This window comes from Podarcis vaucheri (assembly GCF_965113315.1).
Source record: "Podarcis vaucheri genome assembly, chromosome: 8".
Taxonomy (NCBI): domain Eukaryota; kingdom Metazoa; phylum Chordata; class Lepidosauria; order Squamata; family Lacertidae; genus Podarcis; species Podarcis vaucheri.
This window is the reverse complement of record NC_138766.1, coordinates 26,159,076-26,179,714: the sequence shown is the minus strand read 5'-3', so window position 1 is coordinate 26,179,714 and position 20,639 is coordinate 26,159,076. Positions and strand designations below refer to the sequence as shown.

General features: G+C 47.0%; 1 protein-coding gene across 3 annotated transcripts in view; it reads right to left on the bottom strand.

Moving 5' to 3' along the window:
* The window catches only part of PHLPP1 (PH domain and leucine rich repeat protein phosphatase 1), a 162,402-nt gene extending 146,620 nt beyond the window's left edge, over positions 1-15,782 (bottom strand). For all 3 annotated transcript variants that reach the window (XR_014222287.1, XR_014222288.1, XM_082234161.1), the window contains exon 1: positions 13,971-15,782. Coding sequence is in view for 1 of the 3 variants with exons in the window: in XM_082234161.1 (XP_082090287.1) it covers positions 13,971-15,594 (1,624 nt within the window). In the remaining 2 variants the exon portion in view is untranslated. The remainder of the gene's footprint in view (positions 1-13,970) is intronic.
* Positions 15,783-20,639: the final 4,857 nt, after the last annotated feature.

Here is a 20,639-nt window from a genome sequence, read left to right as displayed (position 1 = left end):
TGTGAAAAGGAAACAGTAGCTGGAATGCTTAATTCCACCTACCCAACATCCGACTGCAATTTCAAAATTAGCACAACACCGTCGTTAGTCACTTCCTGCTCAAATAATGTTGCTACATAACACAGGGGTTTAAAGCGACAACTGTTGCATCCTCCGTGAGGAAGCTGTCGTTCTACACAGTTTAGATCAGACGCTGAAAAGTGTGCGCACCTTTCCGCACACTGAGGCATGCGAGCCACTCACAGTGAGGAAAGGACCTTGGCTGAGGGGAAGTCCAGATATTTCTACAAGCCAGAACTTCAAGCATGGCAGTCTAGCTGAACAGAAGCCCTGCCTGCAGTTCAGTCCCAAACAGGAGCCACAGCAAATTGTGTCTGGCATAGCTATACTGGTTCTTCAGGAAACCTTGGCCAAATGCTCTTCCACAAAGGTTTTTGGTACATATATATTGCTGTGCAGAGTCACTTTGGAACACACAATGGACAAGTTCAAAGAGCTCAGCTTCATAGGCATTTTCTATTTTAATTCTGAAATTTCATTTAGTATATTTCTGAAATTACACCGTGGTCCACAATGGGGCTTTCCTATTGCTGTGAACAAAGCAGGAAGTCTTTCATTGGGTATCTCATTTCATCCAAACCAGGAAACCATGGATAATAGTTTTGGAACACCACAGGGTATTAAGCCACCTTCAAAACACGTCTCCATAACCTGACTTGTTCTAAAGCTACGGTTTCCCATTAAGACAAAACTGGGAACTTGGTTAATGGAAGACTTCCTGCTTTATTCACGTACTTACATGGGAGGGAGAAGCAAGGGGACCAGTTGCACAGGGGAAAGTTTTATCATATCTTGCTTCTTTTTAAAGCTAAAATATGACCACCTTCTTTCTTTTGAGAATGGACAGAACCATATCACAGAACCTTTCAACAGCAAAGCCAACCCACAATACATGATGAGATAGCCCCAGACTACAGAATGGGGTCAGGCTAATACTACAAGCAAGGGCTTGTTTTTTTGCTGGACCCTTCCTTGTGCTCCATATCTCATTTGTAGGCAGGAGGAAAGGGAAAGGAGGACACCTTGCTACTCAAAAGAAGCAGGGTGTTCTTTTAAATCACTTATAACATTCCCTCAAAAGCTCATGTGTCTATTATCTATTGTGTTCATATGCACCCCACCCTACCAACTAAAAGTTAAAATATACCACGGATACAATCCCTCTGCCCCGGCCTAAGTACAACTGTTCACACATGGCGGGGAGGGATCACCACATAGTCCAACATAAGCTCACACAACACTAGGCCTCAGCTAAAGCCAATAAACAAAAGAGAAGAGTGAGCAGGAACCACATGTTCCCAAGGAAAGCATTCAATGTGCAATCCACTGCGTGCAGACAGCCAGGGGTACAAATGAACTGTGTTAAGAAAGTGTCCCCCATCACTCTTAAAGCATGCTAAGAAGGAACAAAAGAGCTGAACCATTATCCTACATGGGATACATACAGTGGTACCTCAGGTTACATACGCTTCAGGTTACATACGCTTCAGGTTACAGACTCTGCTAACCCAGAAATAGTGTTTCAGGTTAAGAACTTTGCTTCAGGATGAGAACAGAAATCGTGCTCCGGCGACGCAGTGGCAGCAGGAGGCCCCATTAGCCAAAGTAGTGCTTCAGGTTAAGAACAGTTTCCGGTTAAGAACGGACCTCCGGAACGAATTAAGTACTTAACCCGAGGTACCACTGTACTTAAGTCTGGTTCATGCCATCTAAGTTATGTTTTAGATCATTGCAAAAGAGCTAAAACAAATATTGGGCTTGCACAATTCCCCTCCTCTTTCCATGTTACAAACGGACTCCAGAAAACCGTGGTTTGTTCTAAAGTCACCCAACAACCAAGACCTGAAACCACAGTTTGGTCCCCAATTAGTTTTTACTAACTTTGGTTAGAATAAACCATAGCTCCCAACAATGGAATATAATGCAGAACTGCAGATGGTTCTAAAATACAAGGAAATGTTTCACACTCCTCTTATGCACAAAAGAAAGCGGATAATCTTGCAGCCCTCTGGTTTGCTCGCAATTATCTAAAGCAGAGATTCATAACCTTTCTTGGCAAGAGTGTCATATTCACCTTTGATCAATCTTCCAGGAACCACATGCCAACCATGGGTGAGGCTACCCTCTACTCTCTCACCTACAGACAGTGATGTGGTTTCCTGGAAAAAAAGAAGTATGCATCTAACGTTGCATGCTTATTTAGTTTTATTACATAAACAAAGTTAAAAACTTTGAAACTACCAAGCTTGCTTAATGCTGTGTTTGCAACAGGCATCTATTCATTACTCAACAACTTGTGAAATGCAAAAATAAAGCACGGGGGTAAAATTTCACTCCACATTGCAGGGAACATGACCCTCTCCTCAGATATAACTCACTACCTTCTCCAAACCTAGTAACCTCTATAGATTTTTTTTTTTGAACTACAATTCCCATGAGCCCCAGCCAGAATGACAAATGATCAAGCATGATGGGAGTTGTTGTCAAAAACATTTGGTGAGCAGCAGCTGGGGAACACAAGTTTAGGTGAACATCTGAACTGGGTCAGACAGAAACATAATTAGGGGTGTGTGATATTGTGGACTTCAAGGAAGAAGTTTGCAGAATGTCCAGATGCTAAAAAATTATAATCTCATGGGGTGGATCTAGAACACTGGCCCATTGTTTCAGAACAAAGCGGAGTGTTACTCAAGAATGATTAGAGCAGAAATGTATTTATAAAAATATATTTGTGCAGCTCTAGAATTTTTTTAAAACCAACAACTTGGAAAGAGAGCATTTTCAGGTAACTGTGGCCTTGCAATGCTGAATCCCATCCATATTTCCTGGTCTTTTTTTGGGGGGGGGAGGGAATGAAATCCAAGGAAGTTTTTCCATTTAGCCTTTTTAAGCCAATAAGATAACACCCCTTCAAGTAAACAAAAAGCAAGCAAAAAAAACTGGTGAGAAACTGTTTGGATCAGAGATTTGAATCCTCTTTCCCTGTATTCCAAGGGCTTTCATGTGGACGCACACCACTTGACAGATTGTATGAAGCGTCTAATGTTCTAAGTGGAACAGATGGATATTTTAATTGCAAAGAGCTCCAAGGTATATCAATACCGCCATCACCAAGAGGGTAGTTGTTACAAAACTTCCAAGTCACGGTGTCTGATGATGAAAGGCAAAAGAATTATCAGCAAGGCGGCCTTTCGGCTCTCAAAAGAAATGACTAACAGCCCAGGCAAAGTGAAACAGGACAAAACTGGCTGGAGAGATGAGGACTCTACCAATTTACTACATGCTCCTCCAAGTATTGTATTCATTTATGGCTGAAATCCCTAAGCACACTTCCTAGGAAGTAGGTCCCAGGAGAACTTGCTTTGAAGAAAAGGCACTTCAATGGGCCAGCTAGGACTGGAGGGAGTTATGCAGGCATAGGCAAACTCGGCCCTCCAGATGTTTTGGGACCACAACTCCCATCATCCATAGCTAAAAGGACCAGTGGTCAGGGATGATGGGGGTTGTAGTCTCGAAACATCTGGAGGGCTCAAGCTTGGGAGAAGCTGCTGCAGTGTCTCAGAAGATGCTCTAGCTGAGAAACGGAAACAAGAAGAAATTCCGACGAAAGAAGAATGGCAGTCGAAATGAATGGACTATTCAGAATTGGACAAAATGACAGGAAGGATTTGAAACCTGCGGGACCAGAGATTTACAGAAGATTGGAAGAAGTATATGAATTATTTGAAGAGCAACTGTAATCAATAAATTACGCTACTAGGGCTACAAGAAGTTTTGTAAGGAGAAATATACGAAGTGTTACAAAGTAGAAAAAGATAGAGATATTGGTTATGAGTTTGAAATGTAATAGGGAAGATAAGAAATGCATACTGAGAGATTAGATTGGAAAATCTTCAGACAGGATTGATGGAAGTCAAAAATTTGAATAAGATGTAAAAGTATGTTTAATTACTGTTGAAAATAATATGTTAAAAAACTATATATATAAGAAAATGCTCCAGCTGAAAATGAAGACGTCTCTTCTGCAGCCCCATCTGCGTTTTCCAAGTCAAAACGAGACCAATTTCCTGCATTAAGGGGGGTTGGGCTAGATGACCCCTAGGAGTATATGATGCCATCAAGCACAAACAGCTTTCAGGAAAACTGCTTTTGAGAAGTGTTCATGTGACAAAGCAACCAGATGGGAGCTTCTACTATGTGCAACTGACCCTGAAGTCTTCAGTGTATAGAAATTTGCATGGAAGATCCATCCATGCTCCAAGCACTAAGGTACCATAGTTATCGTCAAGTGCATTTTAATGTTATAAAGAAAAAGGTGCTCAAAAGTCCCTGAAGTGGGTAATTTTAGCAGCACAATTCTCATTTCAGATTAAATGCTCGTTGGCAAATGTCTACCTTATTCCAAACTCTAATAAGAAACTACAGCAAAGTATGAATTTTAAAGTCTGGTTCGCCACGGTCACATTCACCTCCATCTAATTTTTTTGGAATAATTTAAGCTGGATGGGAGAAGCTAAGAGATTATCATATTTTTACGCAGAAACAGAAGTTTATAACTTGAGTTCAAGAAGCAAATATGACTGTACACCACTCACATGGTTACTGGTAGTAATTCTGCAAAGCCCAACCCAATTGCTCCCCAATTAAGAGTAATAGGCTTGTAACTGAGCTATGAATTCTTATCAAATGCTGCTCATCCACCAACAAACAAATCCAACCACAAGGCTGGTTAAAAAGTTATGGTTAAGTTAAGCTGCGGTATTTCAAACACTGCAAAAAACCAAACACATCTCGTCTACAACACCAATACACAGTGTTAGAAACTGAAACACTCTCTCTCTCTCTCTATATATATATATATATACAGTCATACCTCGGGTTACAGCCGCTTCAGGTTGCATTTTTTCAGGTTACGCACCCGCTGAAACCCGGAAGTACCGGAACGGGTTACTTCCGGGTTTTGGTGGTTGTGCATGTGCGGAAGCGCTGAATCGCAACACTCGCCGCTGCAGGCTGCGAACGTGCATCCCACATGGATCACGTTCGCAACCCGAGCATCCACGCTATGTGTATGTGTAATTGCCAAATCATGCCTTAAACTTGGGTTAAAAATGAATGTCTAGGTGACCTGCTTCTGTTTTGCAGTGGACATTATATTATTATTATTACCATAGAGTTATCAAAATTGTCAAAAGTAGGGAGTCCGTGGCTTGCTTTTGAAAAATCGGTGGTCCTCAGGAATTAGCTAATTGGGAACCGCTGAACTAGATAATTAAATGTAAGGAACAGGATTCCATGCTGTTCTTCCTTGAAACCAATGGGAAGTCTTTTCAAGTTAGGTATCAATATGCATTACCACATCAGAGCTTCTGACTCTGATGTTACGCCCGCAAGGTAACTCTTGTCGACTTCAGGAACACTTTCGGAGAACTTCCCCTACGCTGCGCGTGGAAGAGTCAAAACACCTGCACGGAAAAGAACAGCAGCACAATTTCTGACGGAACAAAGGTGAGGAGTGTCAAGAAGAGAATAAATGCATCAGGATGAGCAGTTGGATATTGTAGTTGAGAGCGCTCATGCTACATGAAGCAGACTTGACATTTATTGTGACAGAGGCTTCCACGGTGCTAAAATACAGGGTACTGCTAGTGACTGCGCACTCAACGTTGGAATTTAAGAGGGCGCCTTGCCGAAAGGCTTTCTATCACACATCCAAGCATAATGCTGCAGGACAGAGAGGGAAGCAGTTAACATCTAGCAAACTTGCCTACCAGCTACCAAAAGCACAGCAGGCGGGCGGTGAGGCACCGGCTCAATAAATACAACCCATGAAGTTGCTTGTGAAACATGAAGCCATTTATCCCTAGGGCTGTGGTTTTCAACCAGTGTGCCGTAGCACCCTGGGGTGCCTTGAAGGATGGTCAGGGGTACCGTGGGCAACACTGGCCCCTGTCCCTCATTCCTTCCATCCCTCCTCTGATGCCCTCTCGTGTCCCTGCCTCCCAAAGGATTACACGACTGTTTGTCGCAGCAGCCCCAAGCTCCGCAGACGAATGGTGCCGCTGGGGCTGGCCAGGGGTGCTGGTTGCCAGGAGCTGAGGCAGCCTCGCAAGCAAGTAGGTGAGGGAGCACAGCCAGCCAGTCCGCCAGCCCTTGCTGTTGGGAATGGACAGACAAATGGGAGGTCGGGTAGGCACTGCGCTGGTCGTCCTTGTGCCTGCCTGGGAGCTAAGTGCCCAGTGCTGAATGGGAACCTTTGCACCATGCAGGCCCAACACTGCCCACTGTTGCCACTGGGCCAATAAGGCTGGGAGCATCCTCTTCCCAGGGCCCTGTGGGGCAGTGTGAAGAGACACCTCTCTGGGGAGGCAGCTCAGAGACCGGGGGGAGTAGAACATGCTGCCCAGAGGACTCCCAAGGAGAAGGGAGAGGCGGCTGAGGGATAACTCCACAAGGGAGGGTGCTCAAAACGGGGTGAGGGGCTGCCAGCTCTGCAGGCAAGGGGTGATGTAACTGGGCTCCTGAGCCCTACAGGGGTGGTGCAGAAATAAGGGAGTTGGTCAAGGGAGCCGGGGACTCAAAAAAATTGAAAACCTCCGCCTCTGGGGAAAGGGCTCCTCCACCTCTTCCAATCTATCCGACAATACAGACTAGCATGTATTTTGATACTTCTCTACATGCTTCAGGTTCACCTACCGATAGTCCCAGCTCTGCTACTTTTATTTCAAAATCTATCAGCTTAACACCCACGCAAATGAAATAGAGGGAGGAACAACACGGAAATCAAATACATAAGGAAGGTGTGTGGTTTAATTCTTTCTCTTTTGACATCACCCATTCTGGCTGAGAGGATGTTGTCTGACTGGGCGACTTCAGTAGATTTTTCCATGACACATAAACCCATTGAAGATTTCATAATTAAGTCACGCCTTCCTGAAAAAATTACGAATTTCAAAAGTGGGGGGAGGGGGAGAGGAGAAAAGCCTGCCCATCTTGTGAAAAACAAGACAGTTTTTAACAAAACAGTACTTGCAAGTTTTCACACTTTGAAACTTCAATGAAATCTACAATATAAGGCATAGCATGTATTATATACGGATGCTGGCTATAAATAGATTTCACAATGGAAAGTTAAGCTTTGATGAGCCCTTTTCTGCTGCAAACATTACAGAGCTTGCAAAAGCCTGCAGGTTAACTTGCACATCCCTCTCTACGCTCCCCAAAGCAGAACAGTTCGTTCTAAGCATTAAAAACTACCGTATTTTTCGCTCTATAACACGCAGATTTTTTCTCCTAAAAAGGAAGGGGAAATGTCTGTGCGTGTTATGCAGCGAATGTGTGGTCCCTGGAGCCGAAAAATAAGGCAAAAATCAAACCGCGCTTCAGGGAGAAGGGAACTCCGTGAGACAGGAAGTGGGTGCTTTCCTGCATTCTGCCTCAGGGTCTTACTGCCCTCCCTGCTCTGTTTCCTTGCTGTGTTTGCTCAAACGGAACAAAGAGCAGGGAAAGCCCCTCCCCTCCAGGCAAGTAGAGAGGAAAGCAGAGCGTCCTTCTATCCTCTCCCTGCTCCGGAGGGAACAATGTTTGTGAAGGGAAGAGAGATTACAGGTTCGGCTTAAAATTCTGATTTGACTTCCTGCTTTTTGTTTTTGGAGACACACAGCATTCAAATATGCTTTCTTCCATTTAAAAGGATGAAATCCTTAAACAGTGGCTGGCTTGTGTGGGTGGGTGGGGGGGAACTTTTGCCTTCCTTTCCTCACGTTATAGCCCTCTCCTGCATTCTTAGCCTTCTGTGTTTTTCCTTCCCTCCCCACTTAAAATGTGGTTACAAAGCATGGATCCACATGGATCCTCAGGATCTTTGCATTGGGTCACCCCAAATTCACCATCAGAGCACACAGCATGTCCATGGCTACAGCCTGCCCCCCCCAAAAAAAAATCACGCACCCACTGTTGCCTGGGGCTGCAATGGTGCAAAAACGTGGTTACAAAGCATGGATCCACATGGATCCTCAGGATCTTTGCATTGGGTCAGCCAAAATTCACCATCAGAGCACATAGCATGTCCATGGCTACAGCCTGTCCCCCCCAAAAAAAATCACGCACCCACTGTTGCCTGGGGCTGCAATGGTGCAAAAACGTGGTTACAAAGCATGGATCCACAGGGATTCTCAGGATTTTTGCATTGGGTCACCCCAAATTCACCATCAGATCACATGTCTGTGGCCACAGCATGAAGCACAAAAATGATACGTCCACTGTTTCATTCAGAATATTTTTTCCCTTGTTTTCCTCCTCTAAAAACGATGTGCGTGTTATGGTCAGGTGCGTGTTATAGAGCGAAAAATACGGTAACTCATTTTTGCAGGGAAAGAAACCCACATCAACCCAGGATTAAGATTCAAGAACAAAACTGAAGAGCTCCTCAAATAAAACACCATCATTACAACCTTTATTACTATAACCTTTCCCATTCTTGCAAGTGCCAGATTTTAAAAGTGCGGGTTCAGTAACTGGGAATGTGTATGATCAGGTAAAGAGAGTTGCACGGTTAATGTGCATAAACACCTGGGCATTGTGCACATAATCCATCTGTGAAGATTATGCACATTCCCCAGCCTCTCTCGCTCTCTTAATTTCTATATTGTCTTTCATCCAAAGATCACAGGGCAGTTTAAATATAAAAAACACAATACATACCATAATAACAAAACAAAAACAGTAACACCCCCCCACACACACAGTTATATACATACCTGCCAACAGATGTTGGGGAATGCCCTCTCAACAGGATTTTGTACATTCTCCAGGTATTGTGCATAATTACCCCAACATATACTCATTCATGGACTACGCCAATGAAATGAAATAAAGAGTGCTCAGGTTATTTTAAGACTGACTGAACAGTGCATGTTTACTCGGCTCCCAATATGTCAATGAGTCTTACTCTCAGGAAAATATACACGGGTCAAAATCCTTAGATGTGTGCTCTCAGGTTTCTCCTTTAATTGCTTCTCATTCTCCAAGTACTGTATGAACCTTCATCTACCATCAGCAAGGGGGTTGGGAAGCCACAGAAAAGTAATCTCAAAGCAGCTAAGCCTAACTTCCAATCACCGATGGGAGGGAGTCATTCAACAGGCACATATAGGAATGAATGTCAGTTTATTTGAAGCAGATAGTTAATTGCTCTCTTAATATTTGTGTGTATTTCTTTAAAACCCATGCTATGCTTGCCCTAGAGCAGGGGTAGGCAACCTAAGGCCTGTGGGCCGGATGCGGCCCAATCGCCTTCTCAATCCGGCCCGCAGGCGGTTCAGGAATCAGCGTGTTTTTACATGACTGTGAGCTAAACCACAGAGCCTAGGACTTACCGATCAGAAGGTCAGAGGTTCAAATCCCCACGACGGGGTGAGCTCCCGTTGCTCGGTCCCTGCCCCTGCCAACCTAGCAGTTCGAAAGCACGTCAAAGTGCAAGTAAATAGGTACCGCTCTGGCGGGAAGGTAAACGGCGTTTCCATGCGCTGCTCTGGTTCGCCAGAAGCGGCTTAGTCATGCTGGCCACATGACCCGGAAGCTGTACGCCAGCTCCCTCGGCCAATAAAGCGAGATGTTGAGCCGCAACCCCAGAGTCGGCCACGACTGGACCTAATGGTCAGGGGTCCCTTTACCTTTTTAATGTGTCCTTTTACAGTGGTACCTCGCAAGACGAATGCCTCGCAAGACAAAAAAATCGCTAGACGAAAGGGTTTTTTGTTTTTTGAGCTGCTTCGCAAGACGATTTTCCCTATGGGCTTGCTTCGCAAGACGGAAACGTCTTGCAAGTTTGTTTCCTTTTTCTTAACCCCGTTAATACAGTTGCGACTTGACTTCGAGGAGCAACTCATAGAACTCATTTCTGGGTTATTTGTGGGGCCTGCCTGGTGCTTTTACATGAGTAGAATGTGTGCTTTTATTTAAAATGCATCTCTGGGTTATTTGTGTGGCATAGGAATTTGTTCATTATTTTTTTTTCAAAATATAGTCCGGCCCACCACATGGTCTGAGGGACGGTGGACCAGCCCACGGATGAAAGAGGTTACTGACCCCTGCCCAAGAGTACTTGTATTCCTCACCCCACCCCACCCCCCCAAAAAAAAAACACCAGTGGAGTCTCACTTAAAATCTAGCAAATTGCCTCCAGCCACAACTTTAAAATCCTGCTTGGAACTACCTAACGGCAAACAATAATTTGCAGCAAACTCTTTGTAGAGCAAGCAAAGGGATAAAAAAAGAGAAAGAAACAAAAAACGCTGCACACACAAGCCCCTGGGAAGCAGATATTTTAAGCAAGTTGTAAATGGGCCAGTCAAACAGCATCACCTCCACATAGAAGACTCAAATAAGAACAGGGCTTATGAACCTTCAATACACAGGTAGAGGGAATTTTGGCAGGTACAGTTACTGAAATCCAAGCGTTTTAGTACTTCAAGAGGGCGCTGCCTGGATGAACTGCTTTGCGTCAGCTACCCCTACCTGCAGCCAAGGTTCCCTCTACAAGGTTTGAAAATACATGAAGGCAGTGTTAGAAATTCAGATATGTAAGATAATCGCCAAATTGCACCTTAAACCTAGGTTACAGTTGCCCCAACGGAATGTCTAGGTCCTTTTTTTTTGCAATGACATTTATTATTAATAATTTCATTTCTATTATTAATTTTATTTCTATTTTAAAGGAAAAACCCCTCAAAAGTGGTTTATAACACATTCAAAATCAAATGAAACAATCCAGACTAACACAAATTCAAGCTTGAAGGAAAATATTTCAGGTGCTTCTCTAAGTGACATTTGGTTTTTCCCCATATTTATGTACCTACTTAATTTATAGAGCTTAATTTGCAGAAGTACTCTAGGAAGCCAGTCTGGTGCAGTGGTTAAGACTAGGACCTGGGAGATCAGGTTCAAATCCCCACTCAGTCCTGAACCTCACTGGGCGACTGTGGTCCAGTAACAGCCTAACCTATCTCACAGGGTCGCTGTAGGGGTTAACGGAGGAGGGGAATGAACCACATGTTCCTTGGAGAAAAAAGTGTGATATAATTGCAACAAATAAGCTCATCTGATTACCTGCTTAAGAAAGCTGGAGGGACCAGCCAGATGGAGATGTCAGTTGCCAACCTGCCATCCAGTGAGCTCCATGTGGTCGCGACTGGACCTGCGCCAGTCGCAAAACGCACCTGGCGCCTGGCTAATTTCAAACACGGCACCAAGGTGGTGAACATCCATTCATAACCCAGTTGATTTAACATGCTCAATTTAAGTTATTTTAATTTCTGTGTATTTGACCAGCTATCTTCTCTTCTCCCCCAGGGCTCAATTTGGTAAGTCTTTAAGAGGCAAAGGATTTTACATACTGCACACACACACAAAATCACATTCAAGTCTACAATAGCTACTAAGTTAGCTTGCAAACACAACTGCTTATTATCACACCATGATTGTGACAATTGCTAGAGGAGAATTATTTGCATGACAGGGGGAACATGCCTGTTTACAGGCAACAGCCATGTAATGTGGATTAGTCTGGGAAGGCTGGTCCAAGGTCACCCAGTGAGCTTCCCTGCTAAGCAGCTATTTGAACCTGGGTGTCTCGAGTCTTAGTTCCACTGACTCTCATTACATTCAGTTGCCCTTCACCAACTTCATCCGCCCCTTATGTCACAAGACTACAACTCCCATCATCCCCAACTATTGGTTAAACTAGCTGGGATTGATGGGAGTTGGAGTCCAAAAGATATGGAAGTCATCAGGATGAGAAATGCTGCATTAATAATAATAATAATAATAATAATAATAATAATGCAGATTACAGAATAGCCAGTACGTACTTTTACCTGCTTACGAAGAGAAGCAGCAACATACAAGGCCGTATTTAGATTTCAAATGTATGGATTCTATCCATGCCTTTCACACACAACCGAAACTTGGAACCAAGGCTGTCTTCAGCTCCTGTTCCTCTACAACTATTCTCGGCCTACATAGGCCAGCAAAACATTTCCTTAAAAGCTGGCTTATACAACTGTTACGCATTCAAGCTGAAGACAGCTCAGCCAGGGTCTCGTTTGGCCACCTGTCCAGGATGGCAAATGGTAGGAATGGTGATTGAACATCAGGGAGCTCACAATACGGACAAAAAGGGGCTGTCGGGCTACATTTGGCTTCTGCGGTATCAGGCCTGCCTGATATTCAAAGAAAGTAAAGCGTATTTAAAAACTGAAATGGAAAAGCTGAAAAAATGCATCTGTCTGGAGACAGCTCAGATCACTCAGGTGGGTCCAGGCTTTGCAGCTTTCCCACATTTTGTACGGAACAAGCAATACAAGGAAAGAGAGCTTCACCCAAAACGAAACACAGGGCATCCAATTTAACCCTGAAACCACAGTGCCTTAACAGAAAGATCAATTATGGCACAGCCCAGAGCTCCTCCTCTCATCCGAAAGGTCATTCAAAGCATGACTCACCTTCCTATGTGCACATTTTCAAGCAGTAAAGGAAATCTATATGGCAGTTAAACATGCAACACTAATATAAATGTTGTTGACAAGACAGGAACTTTCGGGTGCTGTTATTGACCAAGACAAAAGCCTGCCTTCAGTCTATATTGAGAAGCCAATCTTAAACCATGCTAAGTGTAGATAAATCTCATAGACTTCATTGGACTCGCTCCCACAACTATGTAAAGAAACACAATCCCATACATATATCATGGAGTCCACTGGTTGAACAGACTCTGGAACTGGGCCTTAGATCTAGATGCCGACCCCATTACAAATAGGTAGAGAACCATACATTGTGTACTCAGCAGATTAAGACATGTGATATTTCATTAATAAACCGTACATGCAAATTTGCCCTAGAAAAATGATGACAATTCTGGTTAAGAGGAGATAACCCCCTCTTTCCATCTGACAAGACTCAGCGTTTTTATTTGTGCTACAGCAGGTACTTGAAAAATAGCCACTTGATCCTATCACAGGTAGCTGAACAAAACAGCTAAGAAGCACAATGATGCCTCTGTGAACAGAAGAGGGGGAGAAAATGCTTCTACACAATGGTATTCTGATTCCAAGCATGTTTACGTGGAAGCAAAACCCCAGCAATTTTAAAGGACCTCACCTCCAGCATATATATTGTTCTAAGACTGTAGCATAAAGGAAGACCCAGAGGACAACCTTTCCATGTTAGCCTGATGTACCTGAAGAGCACTTAAGCAGCAAACAGGTTTCAAGGTGAGCTGAGCTACAGTTTCCAACAGGTCCTCCCCAAACACCCCTTTTGAAACTCTTACCTCCCCCTCCCCCCAAGGCCCTTACCCAGCTATAAAGCAGACTGGGGGAAATGACTCTAGATTCAGGTAGGTAGCCTTGTTGGTCTGATGCAGTAGAAATATATTTTAATATTTTTTTAAAAAAAATGTCCAGTAGCACCTTAGAGACCAACTAAGTTTGTTCTTGGCATGAGCTTTCATATGCATGCACACTTCTTCAGATAAAATGACTGGGGGAAATGACTGAATGGTGTCAGAATCCCAAAACCTTCTGACCTCCACTGGAAAGTTCCCAAAGCATGACAATGCCAAGGCCGGGAAACATTTGCCACCTTTGCAAGATGTGATCACGCCCCTCTCCCCAAACCTCCCCCACACACAGGCCTTTAGTTCATGCATCAATATTGTTTGCTCACTCCATCAATTAACCTAAAGACCGGGAACAGATTTTCACATTTTCTCCATTTCTGCAACAGACCCTCATTTCTGAGGAAACGCACCAAGGTTGGGTAGCATCCACGCTGTCCTGTGAAGACGAAAACAAGCATGCGCGCCTTTCACACACCCACACCCCTTCATACATAATTCCTTCCTCACCCACCTGCATAGAAGCGGATGAGGCAGCCGGTCTCCGAGTCCATGCCCTCCTCCTGCACCCGCCACAGGTCCCGGAAGCCCAGCTGCGAGAGGTAGTCGTTTTGGACCTGCAAGGGCTGCTCGTGAGGCTCCAGCCGGCGGGCGGTCTCCCCATGCAGTTGCACGTACAAGGCCGGAGGCTGCGGCGGGGAGGAGGCGGCGGCGGCATCCCCGGCGGAAGAGGGATCCCCTCCCGGCGCCTTCCCCGCGCCGGGGGACTCCCCCGCGGCTCTGCCCCCCCGGGGGTTCTCCGCGTGCGCCGACGGCAGGCGGGCCCGGCGGCTCCTGCCAGGCCCCGATCCGGCCCCTTCCCCCTCCGCCGTTGCCGGCCCAGGAGGAGGAGGAGGAGGGTCCGCCTCTAACTCCTCCGACGAAGACGAGGAGCCGCCGCCGCCGCTGTAGGCGTCCAGCCGGTCCGAGGTGCTCTCCGCGCTGGGGCTGAAGCTCTCCGTGTCCGAGCCCCCCAGGAGGGACGGGCAGGAGAGCGGCGGGCCCGATAGGTAGAGCTGCGCAGGTGGCGGAGGAGGAAAGGCCCGCCCGGGGCTGCAGTCGGAGGGCGACAGGCAGGGGCGGCCACCTGCGCGGCCGTTCTCCCCGCCGCCGAGAGCCAAGCGCCCCGGTCGGGGAGCCGCCTCGACGACGCCGCCCCCCAATCCGCTGGGGGTCCCCCGACGGTTTCGCGGCCTCCTCCCGGCCGGTATCGGGGTCAGGCTGCCAGCTGGGCAAGTCGAAGCCTCCGCGGGGCCGGGCAGCGCCTCTTCTGCTCCCCCGGGCTCGGCGGATGGGTCTGCCGCAAAATCGCCGTCCATTTCTCCTTCATCCTCCTCCTCTTCTTCCTCCTCTTCCTCCCCTTCTTCTTCATGGGGGCCGCGCGCCTCTGCGGTGGTTGCCGCCGCCGCCTTCCCCAAGACCCGGACGGCGCTGCTGCCCGCTCCACGGTGCCCGAGCTGTAACAACCGCGACGCCACCTCGGCCGCCGTCGTCTCCAAGGTGCAAAGCACCGGCCGCAGGTAGCAGCCGCCGCCGCCCCCTCGCTGCTGGTGATGGTGGTGGTAGTAGTAGACATGGACGCATCCCCGCTGGAGGTCCCGTCGCACCCAGTCCCGCTCCGGCGGCTGCAGAGGCTGGAGCTGCCGGGGCGGCTTGGGCAGCAGGAGCAGCGCCTTCCGATCCAGGCTGCGGGTGCCCAGCGAGGCGGCAGCGGCAGCGGCGGCCGAAGAGGAAGACGACGAGGAGGAGGCGGCGGCCGAGAGGTTCCTTTTCAGCCTGCCCCTCCGCAGCAGAAGCGAGTTGGCGCCGCCGCTGCTAGGGGCGGCCGCCGCTGCCGGAGTCCCGTTGGCCGCCAGCGTGAGGGAAGCCGCGCCGCCGCCGGCTCCAGCCGCGGCCCCTCGCCTCCTTCGCCGCTGCGGGCCGCCCCCGGCTACACCCTCTGCTGCTGCGACAGCAACGGCTGCTGCTGCCTCGCCGCTTCTCAGCGGGCCCTCGGTGCCGGCCTGGCCCGCGTAGCCGAGCCGCTCCCGCTTGCCGGCCGTCGGGGCCGCCGCCGCCGCTGCCCTGCTCCCGCGCTGAGGTTGCTGCGCAGGTTCCATTGTGGAACGCGGAGACACGCCGCGTTCCAAAGCGGCGGGCGGGGGGCGGGGGGAGCGCGATTATGTAGCAACTGCGAACATTCCGTCGCTGTCGCCGCGTTCCATTCGGCTCAAGCCCGCCGCCGCCGCGCAGCTGCTGCCAGCGCCATTAGGGACTGGAGGGTGGGGGGAGGATCAGGAGCAGCAGCAGCAAGCGAGCAGCCACCGCCTCCTCCGCCTCCTCCTCCTCCCACCCGGCCCGGCCTCCACTTCGGAGGCTCCTTATGAATATTAATTGCAGCAGGCCTCGTCGGAGCGGCGCGATTTTTCGTCTCTTGCACCCCGCCTCCCAGTTCCCTCTATTAGCAACGCCTTCTCAATATTCATGAGATGGGGGGGTGACGCCATCCCTCGTGAGGTAGCAGGGGGCGGGGCTCCGGCGATAAACAAAACGTGACAACCTGCGCCGCTTTTCTCTCTTTTACCCACCCACCCACGAGGAGGAGCGTGGGAAGCCCGACGCTGCCGGGAAATGTAGTCCTCGGGCCCGGAGAGGCCTCCGCGAGAAGCTACCAGCTGAGACTACATATCCCACAAGGCACCGCGCCGTTCCGTCGGGCGGGAGCCGGGCCTCTCCCGCCCTTGCTTGCTCCTGCCCGCCTACTGCCCGATGTTGCAGTTGCCCTTGACCCCCCCCCCGGGCGTACCTGCCCGCCCTTAACCTTTGCATATCATTGCAGAGTGGGAACTTTTGCTTATAAACGAGCGTACGAATTAACCTTTGCAGAGAGACGCTGTCCAACGGGCTTGGCTAATGCATGCGAGCTAGCTCTGCCCGTTAGCTGTGATAACTCCACGGGTGAAACGCGGAATCAGTCCACCTGCAAGGGAAACTTTTTGTTTTTTAATACTGCTCTTTTGTGAGCAGGCATTTCTGTGCAAAAGAGCTGTTTTGATTGTAAAAACAGAAATAACAACAAACGTGCCTTCAGCAGCTGGTTGTGGGGAAAGGCAGACTGCAGCCTTTCCTTTGGGCTGATGGAAACAAAATGGAAGTAGAGGCATGGAGGGAGACAGCACCCAGCAAAACATCACTACAGGCAGGGCTTTCCGCGCCCCCAGCCAGAACTCAAATTATCTGTCAGGAGAGCTGAACTGACCTGGCCCACATCCTTCCAGAGCTAGCAAGCCCCACCTTGCCTGGCCAGGACGCAGGCCTGTTACGCTTTCTGGGCTTGATGAGGCATGTGATCCCCACCTGGCCGGAGCCTGCTGCAGCTGAGGAATCAGGCAACTCCTCCCCAAGCTAGCGAGCCCCAGCTGGGCTGTGGGTCCTTGCCTGCCTTGCCTCAGAACTGACAGCTATAAGTTCTGGAATCCTGAGGTCAGGGGTGGTATGTCCCATTCTGCCACTTGGGGCAAAACAGGAAGTGCCACCCTCCTCTGCCAGACCACCAGTGGGGCACTCATTCACCAAGGGTTTTCAGGGGTGATTCCCAAACTGCCACAGCACATTGGCTTACTATAAGTAAGAATAAATGTTCTTATGAGCCCACAATTATGGAGGAGGAGGAATCATTAACTGCTCTGATTTAGTCTTCTTCTGCAGAGGATGCATTCAAACACTGTAAAAAATAATTCTTTCTCAGATGTAAAAGCGAAGTGTGTATCTGTTTCTAAATTTAAAAAGAATAACGCTTTTCAGGCATTAAAAGTAAGGAAAACACCGGTTTACAATCAACACATGTCCTACCATTAGGCAGGGTGATTTGGGGTACCACTGAAGGGCAGTCAAACATTATTTACTAAGTTTCTTGCTGCATTTTTCTCCAGAGAGAGAGGTACTTGGGTGATTTTGTCTCAGTAGCCAAAATGACTTGGCCAGCCCATGTTTCTCTGTGTGTGTGTGTGTGTTGTGAATTGCTGCTCCTCGCAAGCAGCAAAATGTCCAGCTGTATATGTGCTTTTCCCCCCTTCCCAAAGCACTGACAGGGAATTGCTTGAGCTGCCGGAAGTCACCTTGCCCAAGGCCATCCTCAAAGTGCAGGGAGCTAGAGCTAGGCCTGCTCCCACGTTCACAGCCAGCATTATCCAAATGAAAGCTCCAAGTTGATAATGTGAATTTCAATGGGCTGTTTTTTTTGTTTTGTTTCTGTTCTAGTAACATATAGCCGTGGTGGCACACTCCAAGGTCACCAGAATTGGTAACATCAGGATTTGTTTGCAACATCTGCAGAGGTCACTGAAACTCTGTACAGTGGTACCTCGGGTTACAGACGCTTCAGGTTACAGACACTTCAGGTTCCTGACTCCACTAACCCAGAAATAGTAACTCGGGTTAAGAACATTGCTTTAGGATGAGAACAGAAATTGTGCTCTGGCGGCGTGCCGGCATGTGGGAGGCCCCATTAGCTAAAGTGGTGCTTCAGGTTAAGAACAGTTTCAGGTTAAGAACGGACCTCCGGAATGAATTAAGTACTTAACCCGAGGTACCACTGTATTGACTTCTCCACACTTTATTTTGCGATCGGGAAGTCAGCGCAAGGCTGCAAGGCTGGAAGGGAACAGAGGTGGTACAGCTAAAATCACTATGAGCCTGTCCATATTATTGGCTTGAAATGCAGTGAGGTCATTTCGCCCCTACTGTATTTCAAGCCATATTTGCTCACATCAGAGAGGGGGAACGGACGTGCATGTTAGGGTATGTTCACATTACGACTTACTCCGCATCAAGTTTTCTAATCAAACTGAAGCTGGTTTGAGGGGGGGGGGAACGCATCACACAGCAATATTCGTTAAGAAGCTATAGGACCGATGTTTATTGTGTCTAACATGTGAATGGGGCTTCTAAAATTATCAGTGGGAGCACACTGGATGCGGAGAAAGTGATTTTGTGAATATACCCTGTATCTGTTTATGTTACAAAGAGCATAGTTTGTATTTTTAATGTGTTTTCTCTGGTCACCCCTGCCACCTATTCACGGATTCCCTTGTGAAACACATTTGTCAAAATAATGGGTGGTTCTAGGTCCCATGGAACATGGTGGAACTTACTCCCCAGTAAACAAGCATGCAGCTTTTTTCCCAGCCCCTTAAATCAACCTGAGACTTAGGTCCCACCTGCACTATACAGTTAAAGCAAAACCATACCAATTTAAACAGTCATGACTGCCCCCAGATGAAACCTGAGAATTGTAGCTTGCTATGGATGCTGAGAAATCTCTATTCCCCTTGCAGGGCAACAATTCCAAGTTCCCTGAGAAGAGGGATTGACTGTTGCAAATTGCACTCGTTAAAAGATTAATCTTCAAAATGCAGTTCATTCTTTGGGCGTTTATGTGCCATGAGTCCTTTTTCAAATACAGGGTTCTCAAGTCTGCAGAGGAGAACATTGAGTAATACCTTCAGTATAATAGCTCATCCACCTGAAAACCAGCAAGTAAAAAGTATGTAACTACTAACAGCTTCAAAAATCAAATCAAACAAATATAGTGTTATCCCAACATTCCCATCTTCCTCCTGTTTCAAAAACAACAACCATAATATTTTCTCATTATCCCCAGTAACCTATTTATCACAGTTAAAACTATAAAAAATATTGTCTAAACATAGAAACAATCATTATTTGTCTTCTCATATTTAAGTGGGTTATTGCCCACAATCCTCATATTCTTGTCCTATATCCCCTGCTTTGCTATCTCCTCCTTGTCTTATTTTTAGATTATAAGCTCTTTGGGGCAGGGAGACGTGCTTGCTTTATTTTTGTGAAATTGTCGTTTTGTGGGGCGCTCTTTAAACAAGTAACGACAGCACTACAACAGTGTCATATAGGCAGATAATACTAATGTTTGACATCTGGGATGGGTGCATTGCTGAGATCTGGAATTGTCTCAATAAACCTTGCACAACCGCCCTGTGAGTTTAGGCAGTATTACTATCCCCAATAACCCAGACTGGGGAGGATTGCTGACTAAGATAATGGTGGCTCCTTTAAGATCACATTCTGTGTTTGGGTCTGAACCGAGATTTGGAATCAAGGACTAGCCGGCTCACATTCGCACACACTCTGCAGAGATGCTGCCAAATAGGGACTCCGCTGATTTGCCCAAGCTCTGATGTTTGTGACATTTAAGGGGTGTAACACTGGATCAGTCCACTACCAAAACAAGTTGAAGGTGTTCAGTTGCGGTTTCGATTTAGTTCAGTAGTTTCAGTCATATTACGGTAATATTAATTTCAATACAGATGATTCAAACCTGGGGTGTGTAAAGTTCAGTTGAGAATCAGAGGTGAAATACCTCTGTGGTTATTACTGCACAATCCTACATGTGTCTACTCAGAAGTTAAGTCCCACAGAGTTTGGCTGGATATGCATCATATATTAAAAGCACACAGACACAGACACACACACACAGAGAGAGAAAGAGTTTATCCCTTACAGAGCTAAAATTACAGCATCCTTATCAAACTACAGTTCCAGTCATTATTATTATTAACTGCGGGGGAGAATGCTTTAAATGTGCTCCCAGGTAAGTGGGTGCAGGATTGCAGTCTTTGCCACTGTGCAATACCAGTTCACTGGACCAATGAATAAATATTCCCTGTTGCTCTTTTCCCTGCACTACAGGATCAGTCTTTTATTAATGACTCTATCAGTGCAGTCTTTCCAATACTAGCTGATGAATGAAGGAAAACTGCACGAACTGCGCCAATGCTAAAAAGAAAGGCACATAGACTTATTTAGGTTTAGCTCACAGATTAGAATAAGCCCCATGTCACATGAGCCTGAATGTTATGACAGGCTTTTTGGTGGTATGTCATATCTTTACCCAACTCTATTTTCTGTATCAGCATCACCACAAATACCCCTCAGGACTATCCCTATCAGGCCGCTGGTTTTAGATGTCATAAAAGGGCAGCAAATTCTATTCCATTCATAGTTGTTGCATTCTTACTCGCATGGTTCTTGTGCCAAACTCGGGTGCTGTGCTACTTGACTGACAAGGAATTTGCCTCAGGCAGCAAAATGTCTCAGGCATTTTGATACGTTTTGTTTCGCTTTTAAG